Source organism: Gekko japonicus, unplaced genomic scaffold (assembly GCF_001447785.1).
Source record: "Gekko japonicus isolate JY-2015 unplaced genomic scaffold, Gekko_japonicus_V1.1 scaffold1835, whole genome shotgun sequence".
Taxonomy (NCBI): Eukaryota; Metazoa; Chordata; class Lepidosauria; order Squamata; family Gekkonidae; genus Gekko; species Gekko japonicus.
In genome coordinates this window covers 123,011-135,870 of record NW_015173191.1, presented here as the reverse complement: position 1 = coordinate 135,870, position 12,860 = coordinate 123,011, and the positions used below count along the sequence as shown (strand labels likewise).

At 42.8% G+C, this 12,860-nt stretch overlaps 1 protein-coding gene across 1 annotated transcript in view; it reads left to right on the top strand.

Annotated features, from left to right (window-relative positions):
- Positions 1-12,860, top strand: part of LDLRAD3 (low density lipoprotein receptor class A domain containing 3) — a 219,277-nt gene that overhangs the window by 201,542 nt on the left and 4,875 nt on the right. Inside the window, exon 5 of the mRNA XM_015422615.1 lies at positions 11,814-12,159. Within this exon, the coding sequence (XP_015278101.1) occupies positions 11,814-12,159 (346 nt within the window). The remainder of the gene's footprint in view (positions 1-11,813; positions 12,160-12,860) is intronic.

Genomic DNA, 12,860 nt, shown 5'->3' with positions numbered 1-12,860 from the left:
GTCCTTCCGGGAATAACCCCCTTTATGGTACTCCATTTTTTTTTTTTTTTTGCAGAGTGAGAGTAAGCATCCTGTATACTTTCCTCCGTTTTCTGACTTCAAAGGGAATGTCTTTTAGTATTTTCATCTCTTCGTTCTTAATTGTTAAAGATTTTCCCATTGTAGATTTTAGCACCAGTTCTCTGGTAGATCGTTTTGTCAGTTTTAAGTAGGTTTCCCCTGGGAGTTTATTCTTTTTATAAAGTCTGGGTAGATCCTGTAGGCTACATTCATCTCTTTCACAAGGTCTTCCTGTTTGTAATCCATTAATGGGGCCAAAGCCTCCGCCAAAAGTTCTTTTAAGTCCTTGTTCTTCTCTTCAGGGATCCCATGGAAGCATAGAACATATGTAGATCTTTCCAGCTGGAGCTGTATTAATTGCGTTTTATCGGAGGATCTTTCCTTCTCTGCTTCATCTACTCTCTTATTAATACTCTCAGTCTGTTTTTCCATTTTTTTCAACTTTTTTCAGTTACTGTGGTTTTTTTATCCATTTGATTCAGTTGTTTTTGAACACTGTCCAGTTTGGTGTTGAGGTTAGTCATCTGTGCCATTAGGGGGCGCAGTGCATTTGCTAACAGTGAAGAAAAGTCTGTAGTTATTTCCTGGTTCTGGGAAGGAGTCGTTGGTATTTTATTTCCGGTCACCAGTTTTTTCTCCGGCACCCTCCGTCCTCTCCCAGCCATAATATCAACAAGAAGTAAGTTTCCCAAAACAAGGCAAAAGTTATGCAATTTAAATCCGCGTTGTATATTTTGGCAGTTTCTGCCTTCGCTTAACTTATGCGCTTATTTTAGCTTTAAGTCTTTTTATTTCCGATTTAAAACCGCTTTTAAATCTTTTTTAAAAGGGGGGTGCTTAGTCCCTCTCCCTCCATGCTTCAAACTTAGGCGCTTCCAATTACTACCAAGGTCAGTTCGCTTTTTCACCTGAGCTTTGCTTAACTCACAGTTTGGAGACCTGGAGATCTTTTGGAAGCATTTTAAAGTTTTGATCACGGTCGCTTGCTCCAGCAGTTGTCTTTAAGTGCCATGTTGGCTCCACGGCGATGGTACCTTTCAGGAATAAGGTGAGCCTCAATTCCTTGGCCGTCACCTTGGAAGAGGCTCTACTCAGCTCCCCAGGCTGAGGGTCTCCTACAGAGACCCCGGGGAGGTCCAGGACGAACTCGGACCCCTCCCGTCGGCCGGGTCTCGGCGCATCCCCATCAGAGTGAGACGGGACGCATCCGAGTGGCGAAACACTTAAACTGGAACTCTTTAACAATAAAATGTTGTTAGGAAGTTAAATTTCCTATTCAGGACTGTTTAATGCAGCACCAGTTTGGGCAGCATGGTAGAAGTTCCAAATTAGAAGGTTACTAATTCACAGATCAGAGTGCAAGTGATGAGATCAATGACTGGATCACCCATCTCTTTAAATGTCCATTAAGAGCAGCTCTGGGTGCAATTCCATTAAGAGCAGCATTGGGGGAAGGGATTTAATCCTTTATACTGATACTATTTTAGTCACAAAAAGGCCTTTCTTGCTGTGCCCCTGCATCAGTTTTACACTCTTAATTCCAGTTTGGTGTAGTGGTTAGGAGCTTGGACTCTAATCTGGGAGAACCAGGTTTGATTCCCCACTCCTCCACATGCAGCTGCTGGTGTGACCTTGGGTCAGTCATAAATTCTTTCAGAGCTGTTCTCTCAAGGGCAGTTCTCAAAAGAGCTCTCTCAGCCCCACCTACCTCACAGGGTGCCTGTTGTGGGGAGGGGAAGGGAAATGGATTGTAAGCTGCTCTGAGACTCCTTCGGGTAGTGAAGGGCGGGATATAAATCCAATCTCTTCTTCTTCTTCAAAATATAGTCAAGTCTTTTGTTGTTAGTAGAACCTGTGTTCCTTAGCTTTCCACAGTGCTGATTAAAGGAAGAGAGGGAGATGCTGATGACATCAACTACTGCTTTTTTGTCATGCATCTTACATAAGATAAAGATTGTAGCAAGTATTATTGGTCCATAGAAAATTGGGAAAACAATGGTAAAATATAACCTCCTTGCTTATTATATTAACCAGAACAATTGTTTGAAGTTAGAGCCAGCAGTTTGCTTTCTTGACTACAATTTTATATTATTTGCTATTTATTAATAATCTCAGTTTGTTAACAGAAACCAGTTGTTCAGATCTTGTGGGAATTTTTCCAACTTGTATCTCATCCTAAATTAATGCTTTTTGCATCCGTATATTGTATTACCAGAAAGCATCCTACACATTTTTAACAAAGGTGTTTTTCCCCCTTCTCTTTTTAACTGCCCTCTCACTTTACAGAGATCAATAGTGTTAACAAATAGCCAGACATATATTAATTGTTGCACTGCTGATACCCATTTGCTTGCAAGTCCTTATATTCATAAATATAAAATTACCTTGACTCAGCGTAATGATGAAGTCAATAATAAAACCTGCCTGCATAAAGAAAGAGAGCAGTAATGGTGCTGTATTCCACTTGGTGAACATGGAATCTCATCTATATTTCAAGTTTTTAATTTTTAAGCTCCAAGGAGTCTCCGATACTTCTTGAGCTTCTCCAGGAAATTTAACTTCTTGACATCACTTGTTTTTTCTGGAAATCTTATATCAAATTGTTTGATGAACATTCTGCTTTTGATTGGTTGTAATGTGTGATTTTCACCACTAATGCCTGCATAGTGGGTTGGAAGAAGAGTAGGATTGTATACCCCGCTTTCCTCTACCTATGGAGCTGCGGTGGCTCAAGTGGTTAAGACGCTGAACTGCAGGCTGTGGAAGGTCAGTAGTTCAGTGGTTCAAGACCCGGGTGCCGCAAGACAGGGTGAGCTCCTGTCTCTAGTTCCAGCTCCTGCCAACCTAGCAGTTCGAAAGCAAGAAATTGCAAGTAGATAAATAGGGACCACTTCGGTGGGAAGGTAACAGCGTTCCGTGCGCCTTGGTATTTAGTCATGCCGGCCACATGACCATGGAAACGTCTTCGGACAGCGCTGGCTCTTCGGCTTTGAAACGGAGATGAGCACCGCAACCCTAGAGTCGGATTCGACTGGCTTTCGAGCAAGGGAACCTTTACCTTTACCTTTTACCTTCCTCTACCCTAAGGAGTCTCAAAGTGGCTTATAATCATCTTCTCGTCCTCTCCCCACAACAGACACCTTGTGAGGCAGGTGGGACTGAGGGAGTTCTGAGAGAACTGTGACTGGCCCAAGGTCACCCAGCAGGCTTCATGTGGAGGAGTGGGAAATCAGACCTGGTTCTGCAGATGAGACTCCAACACTCTTAACCACTACACCACACTTAGCAAAGTTACACATTGATACCTTACAAATGGTGATGTATACAAGAGACCAGAGTATGGACGATACTATGATAAATTATGGGTCTCCCAGTTTGGACATTACTCTCTGTCACCTGGCAAAGGGGTAAGCTTGAGTGGAAATGGTATATGTGAACATGAGATTTGTTTATGATATTGCTACACACAGACATAAAGTTAGTACAGTTCTTAGTTTTAGGCACCGTATGCATAACAGGAAAATTATGATCAGGGATTGGAAATAATGTCCAAGTGTGTACTGCATGACCTAATGAGTCTTGTTTATATCCACTTTCCGTACTGATTTTCTAGCCTTGGTCATAGGATAATTCAAGTTCCTAAATCATCACGACGCTATCTTTTGGAGAATGAGACCATATGGATGGTTTATCTGATGACTACTCCTCCCTGGAGTATTTCTTGAAACGAATGGCATTCATAAAAGTAATACTCTAAAGTAGATAAATGTTGTGCTAGCAGTTTTTCAGAACAGCACTTCCTGCAAAAATAGTCTTTGAATGACTGCACTACATTTAAAAGTGGATTAAAATACACGTTACAGTATATCTAAATCACGCTGGCTAGCAGTATTTCTTGCCAACTGCAGCTGACTCTGCAGACTCATTAAACCCTTGGATTGTAACTTGGAGCCTCATTATCAATCGTGCCTTTCCTTTTGTACAAGCCAATAGCCTGTACTGCTTACACAGTGTCTTGCTATTAGTTAATTTCTTATTTACAGATAGTAAGTAAATTGTACCTGCATCCATTTAGTATGCTAGGTATTGAACAGAATATGGAAGAAGCCTATCTCCTTCCCAGAGAGTTGACAATATAAAGGTGGAATTGCATGTTAGCTCTGCAAATATGTCCCAAGCCCACATACGGTAACATGGATGCATTTGTAGGGGCATTTGTAGGAAAGTATAATGTGGCCTGTGAAAGAAGTGCTTAATCTTTCTCTCCCACTGATGTTCCCCTGCAAATATCTCATGTGGCTCTAGCTAGGAGGGAAGACCTAAAAGCAGGTGGGCAAAAATTTGTGGGGAGAACTCGTGGGCATGGGAGGGTGTCAGTATTCCTCTGCCTACAAATGCCTCCACCCAAACTCACATCATGGGACACCACATGTTTGTCTTCTGACTTGTAGTTTGTTCCTTAGTGCATCTAGACACTCCCAGCCAACACGTTGGCGAAATGTGTCAACCAATGTTCCCTCTAAGCTGTGGAGTCTTGTGAGCGAAAATTCTATTTTGTGAGCTACTGGCTTTATAGTTGTGAGCAAGCAATTTGGGTACTGCATAAATTAGTTTGCTCTGGAGCCGTTTTTCCTGAGCTAAGACAAAAATGTGTCAGCCAGAGGCTAAAAAATGGTGAGCTAGCTCACACTAACTCAGCTTAGAGGGAACACTGGTGTCAACACCCTTATTAAGGAACACTGCCATTTATGATGCAATTGTAATCTTGTGGTGCAACTGAATAAAATATTGCTTGAACTCGGAAGAATTAGGTAGACATCCCTCATTTTTTTTTCTAGACAGCCATCCCACACAGAATCTAGACTAACTTCAGCCCGTGAGAGCACATGTACGTGGCCACTTCAATATGCAAACCATTAGGGATTGTCCTTTTCTTACAGCTGTCAAAAGCTAAGACGGTTGTGTGAGTTGTCCCAGAGGCCCCTTTATCTTAGTCTGTCTTTTTTGTGCTGACAAATAAGTAGGTTGGGAAAGTGCCTTCTTGTAAGCTATGTTGAGTTGCTGATGTTAATGCAAAGTCTTTCCTTTTACAGACCTAGGATTAATTTTAGAACTGCAGCTAAGTAGTGGCATGTTCTGTGCTTATTTTCAAACTTTGTTCCTATACCTTCTTTATTTCCACACTAAAAATGGGCAAAAAAAATGCTCAGTATGCAAAAAATATGCTTGATCTGGCATTGGATAAAATAAAAAGGAGTGAAGGTGAGAGGAAACATCTGGGGTCTGGTGAATCATTGTGTAATGCTCTCTTACAATAATAAGCAAAAATTGTCATGGCCTGTTCCACTAACTCTGCTTTTGTAAAGCACTGTGAGAATTTGAGGACTATAATGGTGATTGAGGATAAATGACTGCCTTAAGAAATTTGTTTGCTTTGGTCCCTCAAAATGTCATGCCACGGTGTAGTGGTTAGAGCATCAGATTAGGTTCTGGGAGACTCAGGTTCAAACCCGCCTTTTGCCACGAAACTTACTGGGTAACCTCAGGCTAGTTGCACTCTCTCAGCTAACCTACCTCACTGGGTTGCTATGAGGATAGTTATTGGGATATTTGGTTAATATAGCAGAGTTTGCCCCGTCGTAGAAGTGTGATACTGAGTGCAGCAAATAAATCTCCCTAGAAGTATGTTGACCAAAAGGTAAACTTACATTTATTTAAGTAGATCCAGTTCACGTTCAGGTTGCAGTCAAAAGAAGAGAGAGAAGCCTAACCTAAAGAGTACTTTCCCTGTCACAAATGGCCAGTCTGTCTGACATCATGTGAGTGGGAGTACGAGGGCACTGAGTCTACAGGAGAGACCTGCAGAGACATGTGTCTCCATGGAAGGCTATGGGGGAGAGTGTTAGGGCAAGGTGAGAGGAGGGGCCAGAGAGCAGCTCCCGGGTTAAGACAAGGAGAGGCATCCCATTCAAGGAGATAACATCCATAGAGTGATGCATTCTCCCCCCCCCCCGCCCCCATCCAGGTATGCTGAGTTGCTCACTCCAACAAAAATGAGGAAGGGAAAAGTATGAAAGATGCTCTGGGCACCATGAGAAAAGTCAGTATAAAAATGATAGACTGATAATTAAATGGGAGCTCCATATATAAAAAGGTAGTATACATCTGAATGCCAGGTTCTGGGGGGAAAAACAGGAGAGGGCCATTGGCTTTATGTCCCGCTTGCAATTTTCCAGAGCCATGCAGTTTGCCACTGTTTGAAACCGAGTGCTAGACTAAATGGGCCTTGAAAAGGTAGTATACAGCTGAATGCCAGGACTTGGGAAAAAAACAGGAGAGGACCATTGGCTTTATGTCCCGCTTGCAATTTTCCAGAGCCATGCAGTTTGCCACTGTTTGAAACCGAGTGCTAGACTAAATGGGCCTAGGTCTGATCCCGTGAAGCAACTGTTTACATTCTGCAGGCATATGACAGCCCCAGTCTGAAACTGGCTGTTATACATGAAGGGGAAACTCCTACATCCCTTCATTCCATTGCATGTATAGTTAAGCCTGGCTTTACAAGAAAATGTCTTTCTGTTATGGAACCAAGTATAAAGAAAACTGTGAAGAAGACACTGCCACAGAGTTCCACCATCTGTATCTAAATGGGGCTTTGAAGAGTTTTCCTTCTTCCCATGCCCCGTCCGGTGCTTGTTCTTTTCTGTTCCTTGTGGGCTTTTCTTTCTAAGAACATATAAGCATAATCCAAGCGGAGTATGAAGAAACATGCTGTTAAGAAGCATCAGCAGCCAGAGTACTACTGTGCTCTGATCTAAGACTTTTGAAAGGAGTTTCAGTACAAAAAATGTGCACTAAACACCAGCCTTAGTGATTTGACTTTCATCATCTCCTGTAACCTTCGAAGCAGCACCCACAACTTTTGAACCGATTGGAATTTAAATGTGGCGTTAAAGTGGTATCTTTTGTTGGAGAGGAACCATTGCCTTTGCTCATTAAGACCTCAGATGTCTGTTCCGTTTATGTATTTCAAAAGCTTTCATCCTGATGAAGTGTGGAAAAGTGCATCTGGTGAAGAGGCTTGAGAGAGACAAAGTAATGGCCTTTCCCAGTTCCATTGTATAACAGCCTTAATGCAATTGGTCCTAGACCTTTTTAATAATTTTGAGATGGTGTCCTTTGTTCATGGTCAGTAAAACAGTCCAATGAGTCTACCCTGTAATGTTTCCCATTACCAGCCTTCACAGGGCTCTTTTTCATACTTTTAGCCTCAAAGCTTGTCGCCTGCACACTCGGCATCTTTGCTGATAATGAGGCTTAATAGGTGTAAGTAGCACTGATGAACTATCTGTACCTAGTGCCATTAGGATACACAGATCTTACTAACAAAAACAGAGAAGAATGGGAACTGCATGCATCTGAGTTAATTTAGGCTTGTCTACTCTGTTGTAATAGAACAAACAGTGTATTATAAATCTCCCTTGTCATACCTGGCTCTTCACAGGTAAATACTCCATCTATAGAAAACTCAGTTCATTGGCTTCATTTGTGTTGTATAAACATTTTCAGAAAGTTATTAGCGCATAACTAGGCATCCATATATTTCTCTAAAACTATAAACTGAATACTAGAGGAAAAGCTGTCATAACCTTTATATCTGTCCCCTGACATAGTATGTTATATACAGTTGCCACCAACCACTGAGGAGAGCCAGTCAACTTGCAAGAACTCCTTGCCATTTGTAGCGGTGCCTGCCCAGAAATGCAGAAGGGTGATACAAGGAGCAGAGGGCTTCCTTCATCACTTGGATGTCTGTGTAAGCCCTTCATTAGTCATTCTTGCAGCTGCAAGGCAATCAACTATCACTTGCTTATCTCACAGGCAGGGGGCAGGCCTAAATGGTCAAATACATTATTATAGCAGTTGTCGGAAGATTTTTATGTTTCTTACAGCCATTTTGTATCGATTTGCTGTGATGTTTGGGGCAATGTTAATTTTCTCAGCCACCGTAAACATGTTCATTGAAAGGTGGGGTATACGTTCAGTCAAGAAACTAACTTGTGCATAGAGTGCACACAGCCTAACTTACTGGGCGTCAGATTAGAACCTCCACTCTAGAGGTTTCAGTGTCATCAGAGTTGATAGTAATGGTCACAACTTCGGCAGAAGAGCATCCTTGGTGCTGTGTTCATAGTTTTAAATTTAAATAGTTTAACAGAATCCTGTTTCATGCTTGTGTTTGTTGATTGAAGTAAGCCTGTATCATCATCTATACACGCCTGTTCTGTGGATACTGGAGCAAAGAACAGACAAGACAGACCTTTCTAGAATCCTGAGCAAAGCCCTAGCTTTGCAGAAAACTCTGAAATCTTAAAAAATACACATGGGGAATTATCCCCCCCCCACAATAATAGAATCAGCATCTGTAGCTTTAAGAAGCTAATGCCCCCTCAGTGGTCACTGTAGCCATTGCTAAGCAACCACAACAGTATTGCCAGCCTTCAAGCCTTGGTTTTAGTCAGAAGGCAGAAAGGGCAGAGCCCCTTCCTGGGCTGTTTTGGTCTTTGAGGGAGAACTCAACAGGGACAGGCCTGGCAGCAACTGTAAAGCAACTTGATACCATGTGATTTGCATGACTTACCCAGGATGGACTGTAATGATTAGAGTTTCAGACTAAAATCTAAGAGACCCAGCTTCAAATCCCCATTCTGTCGGGGTGATGGGCCCAGGTACACATTCTTAACCTAAACTACCTCATACGGGTTGTTATGAGGATGGAATGGAAGAAAGGAAAATGATGTAAGATGCTTTAGATCCCTATTGTGGGGAATGGTGAGAAATAAATCTATATATGGCCCCGGCCACACGGAGCATTTGCCGTGCTAAAGATACGAATTTTCCGGGCGTGATCATACCGCAACATCTGGGAAGCGTAGTGCTCCCGTGGCGTCCCGCCGAAGATGCGGACTAAAAAACTAGTACCTACGAGGTACTGGTTTCTGGACTCCGCGGGGCAAGGGCGGGCGTCTGATTGCGTTTCCGATTGACTCCCATGGCATCCGGCGCTCGCCAGTGTTCCTTAGCAAACAAGGGTTTCCCCCCCCCAAGTCTCCGCAGGATGCGCAAAAGCGCCCAACAGCGCATGCGCACAAACTGCGGTAAAATGAACACCCATTTGCCATTGGAGCGGTGCCTAGCAATTGCTGCTGTGATCGCGTCGCGCTGCTTCTTTGCTGTGCTGCTGGATAGCCGTGTGATCGGCACCTCACCCCCTAACCTGGGTGGGATGTGTGAGCGGGCGCCCACGCGTTATTTTGCTCCGGGGCAAACAGCCACGCTCCCCCCCCCCGCTTTTTCTGGCCCGTGTGACCGGGACCTATATAAAAGAAAGTCCCCTCACTGTAAAATCAACGCCCAGGCCAAACCCGTGGACCTAGAAACACGAAATTTGGGGAGAGCACTCCTACCATGACGTACATGTTCACTAAGAATAGATTTTTAGAAATTCGACCCCCTTAGCGGCGCTAAATGCTGGTTTGCTTGGAAGCAGAGATGATGCACTATTCTAACAAATGGTATCAACTATGAATTATCTCTTCCTCTGCCCACTCATCCCTGTAAATTCTCTCATGGTAGGAACTATTTATGGTGCAGTAAGTGGCAATCCTTTCCCTTTTTGGCAATGACAACAGAGGCAGCCATGGTAGTCGTTGACTTCTGTTGAGTTGAATGCACTTGGTTATCTTGCACTGAGGATCTTATTCTTTTCCTTTTCTATACCTTATTTATTCAACAGCATAATTTGAAGATGTGACACTTGGGGTTATTGTTGTGGCTGGGGTGGAAAGTTAATGGAAGAAAGAAAAGGGGGTTATTATTCCTTATATACACCATCACTGTGCACAGTGCTTCACAGAGTTCCAGAAGACAGGTACCTGTCCTGATAGACTTAACAATGTAAATTTGCTGTCAAGGAGACAACAAGATGAGAGGATTGAGGTAGATGCTGTGACAAAGACGGGAAGAATATGCATTCATTCTAGTTAAAGGTGTGCATGCATGAAGTAATTAAATTGGGGACAATGTTTTTATCTTTAAAGGAAAGAAAGAAACATTTAGCAAAGGAGCAGTGCATTTCAGCACAATTATTCCCTTGGAAATAAAATTTTATTTTATTTATTTATTTTTAAATTTATATCCCGCCCTCCCCGAAGGCTCAGGGCGGCTAACAAGGGGCATAAATGCCGAGGTTAAAACAATAAAACAACACAAAACAGTATAAAATACAATAAATACAAAAGAGAAAACCAGTGATCTAGCAGATTCAGGGACTGGTTATTACGGCAAATTTCAAACACATCATTCTCTGCCTGTCATCAGAAGTGGTACAATCAACAATGGACTACTAGGTGACATATATGAATCTTCGGGCTTTAAGATTATTCCATCAACTCTAGGAAAAGATCCAAAATGGAATAATTTAGAATAGCATAAAATGTGCAGTGATAATTTTGGCATGACTTTTAGAATGGAAACAGACATGTCTGTATTCACCCCACTAGGTCACAGTGAAGGTGAGTTAGACTTTCCTTCATCCAAATAGAGCGGCCTGAAACTTAAGAAAATACAATCTTGTCAAAGTGATCTCAAACTGAAACTCTGTTTCAGAGGGTAGTCATGTTGGTCCGCGGTAGGGATATGGGTTTTCGAGAGTCAGAACCCCCCAAAATCTTGTTGGTCTCTAAGGTATTATTGGATTTGAATCAAGCAACTCTTTAGACATTTTGTAACACTGTCACAGTTTGTGTTGAACTGTAATTGGATACTGAAGGGAAGTTTTGGTTTGTCAATAGAGGGCTCTTGTCAGGAAACCAGATTGGGGGCGGGGGGGGGAGTTCCTTTGGCCTGAGAGCTGATTATTGCTGATGTTCCTTAATTCATATTCATATCCACCTTCTTTCTTTGCTATCAGTGAGCCATTATTTAAACAGATATGTTTAAATTTAAATAACAGAATCCTTTAAATCCACTATCTTATTTGGCAGGAGAATTCTTGAAGTTATGGAAGATACACTTTGCAGCCAGTCAAATAGGGGAGCTGCAGAACTGAAATTTAAAACAGAGCAGGAGAGAGGATTTTTGCTTCTGGATACTGGACAGGGAACTGCTTTTCAAATCTCAGAAAACAACTTTCAGTCCCCACAAAACGACAGAAGTTTTTGAATGTTTTTCTTTCCGTTTCATTACCGGCGGATATTGCTAGAATCAAAATTTCTGCAATAAGAAATTGTATTTCTTTTACTCCCTTGAAGCAATATTACAGACATAGAGAGAGAGAGAACTGAATCTTTCATCATTGTTTGTTTTGTTTTTGTACAAGGAGATGACGATGCTTTTTGGTCAAAGCTATTTATACGCACAGGCATGTAAATATCATGTGTCCCAGTTGCCCGCCTACTATTGATCAAAAGTTAGAACAACTGTTGATACAAAGGCCATGACTTCATCTTGTCTTTCCTGCTTAGCTTTGTTTCCCTCTACAGTCTTCAAGCCAGTCTGTGCAATGCAGGCCAAAAGCATGTGCAATTTCTGTTAACTCATCTCCAGTTTTTGTGCATATATTCTTGATAAGTTAATTTTCCATACTTCCTGAAGAATGAGCAAATTCAGTGAAAAGCCAGGCAGGCAGTTGTACATTAGCAGAGAATACATGAGGGAAATGTCTTATTTTTCTCCTTTTCTGTCCCTTGCAGAATCTGGCAGTGACCAGGATTATGTGACCACAGAGCCTCAGCTGCTGTACTATCCCAGCATTACCTATGCAATTATTGGCAGCTCTGCCATTTTTGTGCTGGTGGTGGCACTTCTTGCCTTGGTGTTGCACCACCAGCGAAAACGCAACAATCTCATGACACTCCCAGTACATCGGCTGCAGCACCCCGTCCTTCTATCCCGACTGGTTGTCCTTGATCATCCGCATCACTGCAGTGTAACCTACAATGTCAATAATGGGGTTCAGTACATGTCCAGCCAGGCCTACCATAGGCCACCAGATGTAGACTCTCCACCATCTTATTCAGAAGCTGTGCTAGACCAAAGGTATGTGTAAGAGGAATGCATCTCAGTACTGTTGATATAAATTAGCTACTACAGCTGTGATGCATTGTTGTTTCTGTGTACTCCTGTGTCTCTACATACCAATGCTGTTCTTTCATTGCATACATTATTTTCCTGAAAGGTTTTGTAGCTCCTGTTCCATTGTAGTAATTGACCATAGTCTGTCTAACTTAATAAGTTATTGAGAGCCAATAACTGGCTGACAGTACTGAGTCTTTTTAGAATACCTATTGTCACTGTAATACAGTTTATCACTTCCTTTTCAACACTATTCATTGCATTTGAAATGTGTTTTTATAAACTGCCCTGTCCCCAGAGGTCATTTCGGGGGGGAACGCGGGGGAACGCAGTTCCCTGGGGTGAGGTACGGGGGGGCACATGACGAAGCCCCACCCCCTGCTTCCGGCCGCCCCGCTTCCGGCCCTCATTCAGCCAGGAGGAGGCAGGAGAAGAGGGAGGGTAAGTTGCTTCCTCCCTGCCTCTCCCCACCCCTGCCTGCCTGGGGCCAGGGAGGGCCTTCGCGGGGCTTCCTCGCACTCCCGCTGGCCTTGCAGGTCCACCACCGGGCCCCTGATGTCAGGGGGTGTGGCATATGCTAATGAGTTATGCTAATGAGTTCCCCTAGCTCTTTTTCTACGAAATGACCCCTGGCTGTCCCTATTGAAATATACTATGGATCCAAA